At 45.1% G+C, this 12,114-nt stretch overlaps 1 protein-coding gene and 1 long non-coding RNA gene across 4 annotated transcripts in view; one reads left to right on the top strand and one right to left on the bottom strand.

Annotated features, from left to right (window-relative positions):
* Positions 1-12,114, top strand: part of FMN1 (formin 1) — a 372,953-nt gene that overhangs the window by 102,269 nt on the left and 258,570 nt on the right. Inside the window, exon 3 of one of the 3 annotated variants that reach the window (XM_025189464.3) lies at positions 633-817. The exons of the other annotated variants lie outside the window; for them this stretch is intronic. Within the exon in view, the coding sequence (XP_025045249.3) occupies positions 633-817 (185 nt within the window). The remainder of the gene's footprint in view (positions 1-632; positions 818-12,114) is intronic. 3 annotated transcript variants of the gene reach the window in all.
* LOC112547388 (uncharacterized) overlaps positions 1-12,114 on the bottom strand; it is a 42,574-nt gene that overhangs the window by 12,808 nt on the left and 17,652 nt on the right. The gene's annotated exons all lie outside the window — the stretch shown is intronic.

The raw sequence follows: 12,114 nt of genomic DNA, 5'->3' as shown, positions 1-12,114 counted from the left end.
AGCTGGTGGTTCTCTCTGGGGGTGGGCAAAGACTTCACGCGCTCTCCCACCCACAGACCAGTCAGGGTCTATTGACAGGGAAGCATGAAAGTGTCCTGCCGCTGACCCTTCCACCTAAGGCCTTGGAACTACTTCAAAAATTTCTGAAGTGGGACCCGGTCAAAAATTATTGCCCACCCTTGACTTAAGACTACTGTGTGTTGGTACAACATAGGCAAAGCTGACTTTGCCAGAAGTGCCACGGAATATGGTGGGGGGTGAAATCCCTAATTATTCTCAATGGAATTTCCTTAGCTCATTTCACAAGTGACTGTGATCATAGCACTTAGATCAGGATGTATAGTGAATCCTCAGGTAGAGTGGGGAAAAATGTCTTGGCTGGTGAGCAGTAAACTCCAGTATCTTCCACAGTGGAGGGACACTATTATGGAGTCAATTTTTGCCTGGACCAGTACCAAGATATGTAGATAAATACATTGCTGTTATATCATTTGTGAGAATATGAAATGTATATAATAATTTATGCTATTAACAAATACAATGAAATGTGTATGTGTCTACATTATACTGATGAATGAAGAATGTAGAGTTCTTGTTGATGTGGATTTTTTGTTGTTGTTAAAATCTTGTAGGTTTTCTACCAGAGACTGCTTTGAAGGATAACTTTACTGAACAACCAACTAAGAGAGAGGTCACAAATAAAGATGAAGATCTCTGGGTTTTGGGTTTCGGTTTGGAACAATCTGAGCCATATGCAGATTGTAATAAAGGAAAAAGAGTTGACAGAAATATATTGCACCTGAACCTCGACCTGAATGTAAGTAATTTTCTGAAACACTAGCTAAGTGCAAAGACAGGCACTTACTGAGCATATTAGTTCTCCGTTACAAATAGGTCCCAAGTTGTCTGAAACAAATGGCTTATTGTAGGCTTAAGTATAGACTTCTAGTTAGCTGCAAGTCCATTGCATTTTCAGTAAGTGCAAATAGTTCATGAGGATGCGGAAGCCCCATCATCATCAATGTGAGGAGGGGAGGACTGGGAGTAGGAGAGAGCCTACACATTTGCTTGGTTGAAATAGCTAACAAAATTATGGTAATTTCTTGTAAAATCTTTTTGAACAGCTAGCTATTCATTACTGATACTGTATGTGGTAATGCTTAAAATAAAATAATGTGTAACAGTGACATCTATTGGTAGAGATACTGGAATTGATTTAGAGTAAATCAGAGTAGGGATGTAATAGTATAGTCGATTAACTGATTAATCGATAAACAAAAGCTTATAGGTTAATGCTATAGACTATATTCATTTCCTCCCACCCTTGCCAGAAAATTTTTTAGCAGGCTGGCCAGCAGCATGGCTCAGTTTCAGCTTGCACCTGGTCCAGGACCTACCCCTGCTGTGGTTCTGCATTTAAAATGTATTAGGAGCCAGGAGGGCAGGCAGCCCAGCTCAGTTCTTGTTCACGGGAGGTCTGGGAGCTCAGACACACTGCTCTCCCTGACAGGGGTTACTGCTGTGCTGCTGTCTGTGTATCAGAGGAAGCAGTGTGGAGCAACAGGCAGCTGGTCCATAAGGGGAGCTAGTTTTTAAACTGACTCCCCTCACAGACCAGCTCCTGCCTGGCACCCTTTGCTGCTGCCTCTGATAGAGAGGCAGCAGCATGGAGTGGCAGAGGTCTCCTCGGAAGTGGGGCTGGATTGCACTGGCTGCTATCCCCACCCCTGCATCAGTAGCTTCAGATGAATGCATATTCAACATGTTCTACAATGGGACAAGAGCATTTGAATGGGTTCACAATGCTTAACATTAATGGTGATGTTGCACGTAAATTAGATTTTTCTTCAATTATAAATGAGTTTGCACACAACAAAGCCAGAAAAGCATTCATAAAATGAAGTGTTTTGTTTGCAGTGGAAACTCATAATTAAAGTTACATTTTTAATATACAGTACATACTATTGGTATAATGACTTAATTGTTAATAAATACATGTCTCAAGTGTTCATTTTCATATAGTCTTTTGGTTTTAGTATGACCCTGTGGATGAGAAGTTAGATACATCAGGGACCTGGGGCTGGGGCCTCTAAACTCAAAGTGGTCTGGGCTTCTGTCATTCTCTGAGAGGGCCTGGCCTTAGCTTATATAAAGTGGTGCTAATGGTGATCCTCCAGCTTCCTGAACTGTGGACAGGGTGCTTGTGCTGGTGTTTGTACATAGCTGTCCAAAATTAAACAGAAGACAAGTACTGAAATAAGCCACAAGTCTAAGATTTCTGTTTCCTTCTGTCTGCTGCTGTGCATTCTAGGGAATTCGGGGTTATTTTTCCCTGTGGACCATGGTAACCAGCAATATTCATATAATTTAGCATTTAAAATGGCCTATCCAGAGACCACCTGCAATAGGAAGTAAAATGGAAAAAAGAAACACCCTCAAGGAACTGTTCCATCTGCATCAGGAGAGATATTTCTTCCCGGGTGTCGGCCTTCTCTCCAGAGAGCCATGTTTCCCAGCTTTTGAGTACACAACTAGCATGTTCTGGAAATGGTGTGTTTGGGGTCCATTTGAAGGCCCTGAAGCAACACTGGTCTGTTCAGGAGTGAGTCCCATCCTGAGTCTGGCCTCTTCCTTAAACAGTTAATAATCGTTTACCATGTCCCCTGGCATGTCTCTTGCCACCACCATTAAGGGAGCAGTGATTTGTGATCTTAACTCCATCATGTATTGATGAGGGGATGGGGATGTTGTACCCCTGACAGGCCCTCTCAAAGTTGAGGAAGAAGTCCTCTACATTATCACCTACTTGGTACATGGGAAGTCTCCTAGGGGCTTAAATGATGATGGAGGCAGGATTGTTGGGTGGGGTACCTGGAGTGTCCAATTGCTTAGCTTTCTCAGGTGCAGCTTGGGTCTCTAGTTCTGCTCACCTTGTCTCTGCTGCTATTGCAGCTAGCCTCACCTCCACTTCTCATTGGTCGCGCTTCTCCTTGGCTTCTCGTTGGGTGTTGCTGCATCCATAGGAGAAACTCCATCTCTTTCTCAGTTAGAGGTCTGTCTGCCTTAATGGCATTTTCCCTACAGAGGGCAGTGGTGAGGGGGGAGGTGGGCTGCAAACCACTGCTCCTGCCCCCTTAGGGTCACTTCCCCCTGAACTCACAGGGACATGCTTCTGTCTCCCTGCCTCGGGGTGTGAATCTTCCCTGGAGCTGGACATCTTACCTTGATCTGAGGCTGGTTCTACGCCAGGGTGTTGCTTAGGAAGGGCTGGTTGCTCTAGCGGCAGTGGTCCTCAACCTTTCAGGGCTGCCGGGCACCCGGGAGCGGGGCTGTGCATGCACCCGGGGGCTGGGTCGCGCACACGCCCGGGCGTGGAACCACCTATATGCCGCGTGCCTGGTGCCGGCGCCACACATGCGCCGCACTCCCGGGGCCAGCGCCGGTCCGGTGGTGCTGCCCATACGCCATGCCAGCGCCAGTCCGGTGCCGCTCCTGTGCTGCGCACCCAGGGGTGGGGCCACCCATACACCATGCGACTGGGGCTGGAACAGCCCATGTACTGCATGCCTGGGGACGGCGCCACTCCTGTGCCGTATGACCAGAGGTGGGGACGCCCATACGGCACGTGCCCAGGAGCCGGCAGTGCCCATGCGCCCAGGGGCGGGCGCAGGGCCAGCCCTGATCACTCGGCGGGCGCACAGAAATGGCCCAGCGGGCACCATGGCGCCCACGGGCACCACATTGGGGACCACTGCTCTAGAGCTACTTTGCCCGACCACAAAAGCATGTACTAGGCTCCTTCTCTGCCCTATTCTAGACTAGCTATCCAGTTGTCCTGAAAGCTAGAACAAAACAAAGTGGTTGGGATGGACTGTCTGGCTGTAGTGCCTTTCCCCAAGACACCAACAGAAAAAAAAAAAAAAGAAGGAAGGAAAAAACCTCCAAAGCATGCAACTACTCAAAAGAAAAACCTGTGTCCTTTTAAAAATCCTGGGCTCTCAAAATGATCCCACCACTTTGCCACCATGTCAAGGCTGATTCCCCACTCTGGCACAATGAATGCAGAAGTGGGGGCCTGCAAAAGCAACCCCAAAACCTTTCAAGGCTTTGGTATAAAGCTTTCCCCCAAAAATCTTAAAAATCTAGATTTTAGGGATAAAAATCCACTATCACAATCAAGTGCTTTTGAACCTACAAATAGGGGTGGACACTTGAAACCAACTCCAAGGTATCCCAAGCTCTTTTCTCCAAAGAATTTGAAAAAGAAACAGAAAATATAAACTGCAGTCTGTGGCTGCTATCCCCTAGTCAGAGGCATGCAGATCCCACAGACAGATTTTCCAAGACACAGAACTGAACCCATGCCAGGTTAATAAAAAGAAAGAACTTTTATTATCAAAACAATACTCCAGTTGCAAGCAGAATGACTAGATGGAAAAAGTCACCAATTAATATACTCATGGGGACTCCCATGGGCTCAGGACTTAGTTACAAAAGGGAAGGAAACCCATTTCCAACAGCACAGGCATCAGATCCAAAGTCCCACAACAGAAAACAATAAAACCTAACCAATTTATCTAAACTTTACTCTACTTACACATTATGAAGAGTCTTTTTCTTGGAGAGAGACCTGTCTTCTGTCTCCCTCAGTATCTAAAGCAAACTGGCCCAGAGATGAAGGAGGGAAAAACCCCAAAAGTCCTTTGTGTCAGTTTGAAAATCCCTATCTGTATTTCTATTGGCTGACTGCTACCTGGCTAGGTACAGTTAACGGCTTAATCCCCAGGCTGCTGGCCATCTCTCATGACCATGACACCCCCTCACTGATACAACCTTGAAATGCCTTTCATCATCAAGAATACAACTGGAATCATATATTGTGTAGGTGCTGGGTTGTGATCTTAGTCTTTCACTGATATATTTTTTAAAATCATGTCTCTTTTTAAACCATATAATTTATATTTGTCAAGGCATGCAGCTGGACATCATGACAGGTTAATGTCTGAGTAAAGGACTGAGCGAGAGGCTGTTTTGCTCCTCCTCAATTAAAGAATATTCAGTTAATCTGAAATTGGCACCTGTATAACATCTTTCACTTTGGTGCCTACTCTGTAAGAAAATGACAAAGAAGAGTGAGCAGTTCAGCTGATAGCTCTTTTGAGGGGAGGTTACCTTTGTAGTTCCTAATCATCTGCATAGTAATGGTGTACTCTTTCCAGATATCATTATATAGTTTATAAGCAGTCACACTTTGTGTGTGACTGCTTCATTCCATTCATTAAATCTCACATTTAGGATTCAAGCCAAATAATTATTAATTCTGTTTGGAGATATGTTTCTAAAATCATTGATCTGTAAATGTTTAATGACCTATGCAGTTTTCAGTGTAATGACCTAATCAGTAAACAGAAAGTAAGAATTATTGAATGTGTGTGTGTAATTGCACAGTGATATGGATTTAAATAGGCCTGCTAGCTATTATATTCTTGCCCCACTGCTTTAAAGCCAGTTTTTGTTGTAAGGACCCCAAATACCTTCATAAATTTATTTACTGCTGTGGTGAAGGTGCATACAAGGGCCAAATTAGTTCCTTCTGAAAGTTGTGTAAAGGCCTGATTATTTAGAAATTAAAAGTAATCTAGAGTAAAATTCATCACTGAGTGATTGTAAATATCTTAAAAAACAAGCATTTATAAAGTCAAAATATTAGAGTTAAGGTTAATGTTAAAACAAATCTAAGCACAGTAAATCATGGAAATGCTCAGAAAAGGCACCTTAGTTCTGCTGTGTAGTGATATCTAAGGAGCAGTGGGACAGGGAGCAAAAGTCTTTAATAATTTAATTCTATCCTGGGACTAAGAACATGAAAATCCCTCCTCATAATCATAGGGTTATGGAATGGTGTCACTACTCACATATGAATACCCAAAGAATTATTATTATTTTCCAGTTGGAGTCTTAGGCAGAAAGGCTACATCTACATTGGCACCCTTTTCCGGAAATGCTTAAAACGGAACAGTTTTCCGTTATAAGTATTTCCAGAAAAAGCGCGTCTACATTGGCAGGATGCTTTTCCGGAAAAGCACTTTTTCCGAAAAAGCGTCCGTGGCCAATGTAGACGCGCTTTTCCGGAAAAAAGCCCCGATCGTTATTTTCGCGATCGGGGCTTTTTTGCGGAAAAGACTACTGTGCTGTCTACAATGGCCCTTTTCCGGAACAGTTTTTCCGGAAAAGGACTTTTGCCCGAACGGGAGCAGCATAGTTTTTCTGGAAAAACACTGACAATTTTACAGTAGATCGTCATTGCTTTTCCGGAAAAGCAAGCGGCCCGTGTAAACTGCTCGCAGTTTATTCCAGAAAAGTGGCTGCTTTTCCGGAATAAGTGGCCCAGTGTAGACACAGCCAAAATGTATAAGTTTGTGTATGATGTTTGCTATATCCATTTAAACCCTTTAGTTTTGAGTGTTGGTGTCAGCCGACGGTCAGGGCAGTAAGTCCCTTATGACCAGCTGAAGTTCTTTTAAATTGTGCTTGGTTCTGTTACAGCAACTGAAGGAGTCAGGTTAAAGCTTAAACAGTTACTATTTATTGTTACAGGGTAAACTTAGTTGTTAAATGCTACTACTGTGTTACAGATAACACAGACACTACAAAGGACAGGACAGAAATTACACTAATAAGTCACTTACAGGTACCATGAAACCCTTTGGTTCTCTGAGCTCTTATTAAATGCATGCAAAATACATATAGCAGGTATATATTCTCACCCCTGCGTTCCAGACTTGGCGTGGCCAGCGTCTTTCTCTCAATCCCTCGGGAAGAAGTAGGGTGAGGTTGGGCGTCCCACAGACCTCGGGAGACAATCAATACCTGCCAGCAGGTATAGATGATTGGAGCTCAAATGGGGTGGGCAGCAGAACCTCTTTTATACCCCTTGGGTCATGTAGGCTTCTTCCTGGTCTCAAGTGGCCAATTAGGAAAAATGGCTTTGAATGCCAAGTTTCCCACGAAGGGTGCAAAGCATAATTCACACCTGGGAAAATGCAGACAATGGGCACCTCTGGTATGTGATGGGCGAAGATTCCTCTCTGGGACAGTGCAGGCGTGTCAATTACTGGTACTAGCCATCAGGGCGACGGGAGGCCCTGGGTCATCAGCTAGCCCATTTACTGTCTGGTTTCTGATTATGGTAGAGTCAGGGACAGGCAGCACACCTGTGTTCCCAGGGCATCAAAGGCTGACTGCCTTTCTCTTGCTCTCTGGGGGGGGGGGGGGGGGGAACAAGATGGGGTTTGTGGAAAAACAAGATGGGGTTTGTGTCTGGCTACAGTTGGATTATTTGTGCATTTTGTCTGGATAACTGATGTGATAAGCCACACTCATCCTCACAATCCTTGATGGTTTTGTCAGTAAGCTGACTGCCAAGACCTTGTCTAAGCAAAGAAGAACCAAAATTACCTCTTTGTATTTTGGTGGTAAACAAATCAAATAGGCATTCCAATCAATTGCTATGAAAATAGTTCTTCTCTGATGTTAGCTTGCCCTTTTTAGAACAAGTGACTGACCTCTGTGAAATTATTTTCAAGGGATGATTCAAATGCTTCTCCTTCCAACACACTGAATCCATTAGAAACACACTGAATTCTTCTTTAATTTAGTGTTACCATATAGTTGTAGACTAGCCTATGTGTTCATGTCCATTCCTTTTGTCTCTGGTTTTGGTAACAAAAAGGATCTGGGAATGTCAACTGAGCCATTGCTAACAGAAAATTTAGGACCCTGGTTTATATCCTTGAGGGAAAGAGTTACTGTATTTTCTTTGTATCTCTTATTTGGGGTTTTCTTCAGAGGAGGTTTTAAAACTGTCCCCAGGGAAGGTATTATGCATCTCAACAGTTCTGTCACTGAGCAGGTAGTGGGTGTGTAACTTCCACCTGCAAATTAAATGTAGGTCACCAAGGGTGTGGATTATTAAATGTACTTTTGGTTGCCATGAATGTTTGTTCTGTGGTATAATTAGTATGCCGACTCCTCCTGGTTCTGAAAATTGCTACCACTGATTTCAGGAGATTTCTTTGAAGAACCAGAGAGCTGATGATAGATCAGGGTAGGCCAGTGGATGGCTTATGAATTGCCACAGCCTGTTCTTCTTAGAGAAATTGTAGCTACTGATAGAGCGATACTGAGAAATGTGCACTCTTTCAATCCAGGATCAGTAGTGAGTCCTGCTAGAGGAGGTTTTTTAGGAGATTGAGCTCCTCCCTGTTAACACTTCTGTATGTCAACCATGCCGCAAAGTCTCATCCATTTCTCACTGCATAATGACTTCCGTCTTTCTTATACATTAGTTCTTTGTTTTGTTCAGAAACACCTTATCTAATAGACAAGAAGCTTGTTTCATTGCCAATGATTCGTCTCCTTATTTGAGGTGACTGTCTGGTTTCTGAAACCTATGGAAGTTTTGTGTGCAAGAAGGGATGGGTAAACTGAGTTGTCTGTAGGTTATGTGGTGACCTTGAATTGCTGTAGAATACATTGGTCTTGGAATATTTTTCCCAGCTGTATATTCAAAGATGGGGTCCTGTCAGCTTTGGGATCGGGGAGATTGTTCTCCTGATAATGTGCTTCAGGAGGTGAAAAAAGAAAAATGTTAAACCAGTGTTGTTGGCTACGTACCTACCTCTAGAAGAGTAGCTGTTTCTGTAGGCATTACATCTGGCTCATCACAAGGTATTTCCACTTCTACAATACACTACTTCACCCCTTTTTTTTACTACTCCAATTCTGACCGTTATACACAGTCTTTTTTGTATATGTCTACAATTTATTTGGAGTATGTGTAAACAATAGGTCAAGAAAAACCTACATAACCTTCACCGCAAATGAGTACTATCACTGAAACTGGGCTAACTGTACCATGGCCTGGACCTGCACTCATTGATTGCACCCTCGCCAGTGACAAGCCTCACTACTTTCACATTTCTCAGGTTGGAATCATGTGATTTCCCCCACACTCAGGCTATGCCTTGGGTTGCCATCCTCTAGTACTAACTGTGATTACTTTAGCAGGCCCAACTTATGTTCAGTACCTGCAGTTTTTCTCCATTTCCAATATCATTGAGTGACCTGCAGCCTTTTTCTTTTCTTTGTAAATCATTTCAGAGGAAAAGATCTTAAAACTATAACAGTGCATACTCTTCAGCCTGTACTCTCTAAGATTTGCCATCCCCTGGAAGCTTGGGTGGCCTCCAGCTCTTCGAGATACTCTCACAGGACCTGCCTCTGAGTCCGGGTCTGTTCTTGCAGGAACTGCTCACTCACTCAACTTTACCTTCCCTCTCTCCAGAGAATCTTTTGAACCACTTAATTTCCCTTTGCTCCTCAGGCTGCCAGCCTTGGCAAAACAGGCTGGATCCTGGAAATGACATTTTCAATGCTAATAGCTCAGCTATTGTTTTGTATTCACCCCAAATGTTTCTTAGGTGGCCAACTCTGTGTTGCTTTCCTACTTGTTTTTCCAACAGTCTCCTATTACACTAAATTAGTGGTCTCAAACTCTGGGTTGTGGTCTGTGTTCCCTCTAATTTTTTATGTCCATGTACGGAATGAATTTTGTTATGTGCATCATCTATGGAGATGATGTGTGACATATCACCTCCATATTAGTGTACATAACAAAATTCATTCTGCACCTGGAAGGCCTGTGCCGGGTGTGGGGGCCAAGGAGTTTGGAGTGTGGGAGCAGGCCAGAGCAGACGGTTGGGGTGGTGGTGCAGGTTCTGGACAACGATTAGGGTACACAAGGAGGCTCAGGGTTGGGAGCTAGGAGGGAGCTAAGGTAGTAGAGGGGGCTCCAGGATAGGGTAGGGACAAGGGATTGGAATGGGGCACATAATTGGGGTAGCTCCCATTTCATGAGGGGAACAGATGGCTCACCTATAAGCAGTGCTGCCCACAGTTCCCATTGGCCATGATTCCCAACCAATGGGAGCTGCAGGGCTAGAACTGAGGGTCATGGTGACACTGCTCCAGTTGTGGAGGGCTGGGAGAAAGAAACAGCAGCATACAAAGCCACCTCTCCCTCGCCCATCCCAGAAAGGTCTGCCCCAGAACATAGGGGCTTTACGGGCTGCAGTCCCTAAAGTCCTTTTCTTAACCCAGCCCCACTGCTGGAGCCGGAGGAGCATGCCTCTCCTTCGGCTGCAGCAAAGAGCTGTCACAGCCAGGGGAAAGTCATGCTCTTCCAACCCCAGCAGGGCCAACAGGGCATTGCTGCAGCCAGAGGAGAGATGTGTTCCTCTGGCCCTAGCAAGGAGCTGCCATAGCCTGGGGAGAAGTGCTTCTTTTTCCACAGGCTGCGGCAGCTCTGTGTGCAGCAGTCCTGAGCCCCTGTGAGAGACTTATTAGGCAATTGTGTGGATACACAGCTTAGAGGGAATCTTGATCATAGAGGCTATGTCCACACTATGGGGCTTTATCAGAAAAAGGTACACAAATTGTGGAGCGCTATTTGAGTACTTTTTTCCGATAGTTTTTTTGGAAGAGGCTTTTCTGAAATTTGGCCTGTGTACACTTGGCCAAATTTCGGGGAAAAAGCCCTCTTTCAGAAGAGCCCTTCTTCTTCATGGGAGGAGGAAGACAGGGCTTCCAAAAGAGCGTGTCTGCTCTTCTGCAAAAAAAAGCAGAAGAGAATACACATTCTCTGTATGCGGAGGAGTCTAGGCACAGCCAGAGTTGCTGAGGCCGAGAGCCAAATTTGAAGCCTGAGTCCCACTGGGTAGCAGGGCAAGGTAGGGGACCATACAGCAGTAGTGAAAAATCGGGATGGGAGGAGTAATAGGTGCCTATATAAGGCAAAGCCTTGACTATCTGGACTGTCCCTGTAATATTGAGACATCTGGTCACCCTAGTTACAAGCCCTCTGCTTGGGGTTGAAGCCATTGAGCTTTGTCCCTCCTGCATGGGATGGAAGGGCTCGGTCTTCAGTCCCCTCTTCTGGGGTCATGTAGTAATTTTTATTGTCAGAAGGGGGTCATGATGCAATGAAGTTTGAGAATCCCTTCATTGAAACAATACATTCATACAGAAAACCCAGTAATGCAGACTAGACTTACAGTAACTATCTCAATAATCAGATCATTTAACATATTCATAAAATTATTGCAGATCAGTCAGTATTCATAGATTACATAGTACGTAAGAACATAAGAACTGCTGTACTGGGTCAGACCAAAGGTCCATCTAGCCCAGTAGCATGTCTGCCAACAGTGGCCAGCACCAGGTGCCCCAGAGAGGGTGGACCGAAGACAATTATCAAGCGATTTGTCTCCTGCCATCCTTCTCCAGCCTCTGACAAACAGAGGCCAGGGACACCATTTCTATACCCTGGCTAATAGCCTTTTATGGACCTAGCCTCCATGAAATTATCTAGCTCCTCTTTAAACTCTTTTATAGTCCTAGCCTTCACAGCCTCCTCTGGCAAGGAGTTCCACAGGTTGACTACACGCTGTGTGAAGAACTTTCTTTTATTAGTTTTAAACCTGCTACCCATTAATTTTGTTTGGTGTCCTCTAGTTCTTCTATTATGGGAACAAATAAATAACTTTTCTTTATCCGCCCTCTCCACACCACTCATGATTTTATATACAGGCAGTCCCCGGGTTACGTACAAGATAGGGACTGTAGGTTTGTTCTTAAGTTGAATCTGTATGTAAGTCGGAACTGGCGTCCAGATTCAGCCGCTGCTGAAACTGATCAGTTTCAACAGTGGCTGAATCTGGACGCCAGTTCCGACTGACTTACAGATTCAACTTAAGAACCCCAGGCATCCCCAAGTCAGCTGCTGCTGAAACTGATCAGCGGCTGATTCCAGGAAGCCCGGGGCAGGGGCTTCCTGTAGTCAGCCACTGGTCATTTTCAGCAGCTGCTGACTTGGGGACACCTGAGGCAGAGCAGCTGGGGTGCTGCTGGGTTGGTCCTGTGGCGCCCAGAGCGGCGCTACGGGACCAACCGGCAGCGCCCCAACTGCTGTACCACAGGCGTCCGGAGCAAAGCCGCGGTGCACGGGGGCAGCGGGACAGCCCAGATGCGCCGTGGCTATCCTGCTGCCCTCGG

This window comes from Pelodiscus sinensis, chromosome 5, assembly GCF_052426305.1.
Source record: "Pelodiscus sinensis isolate ZL-2025 chromosome 5, ASM5242630v1, whole genome shotgun sequence".
NCBI classification, from domain to species: Eukaryota; Metazoa; Chordata; order Testudines; family Trionychidae; genus Pelodiscus; species Pelodiscus sinensis.
The sequence above is the reverse complement of the archived record's forward strand: the minus strand, read 5'-3'. Positions and strand labels throughout refer to the sequence as shown.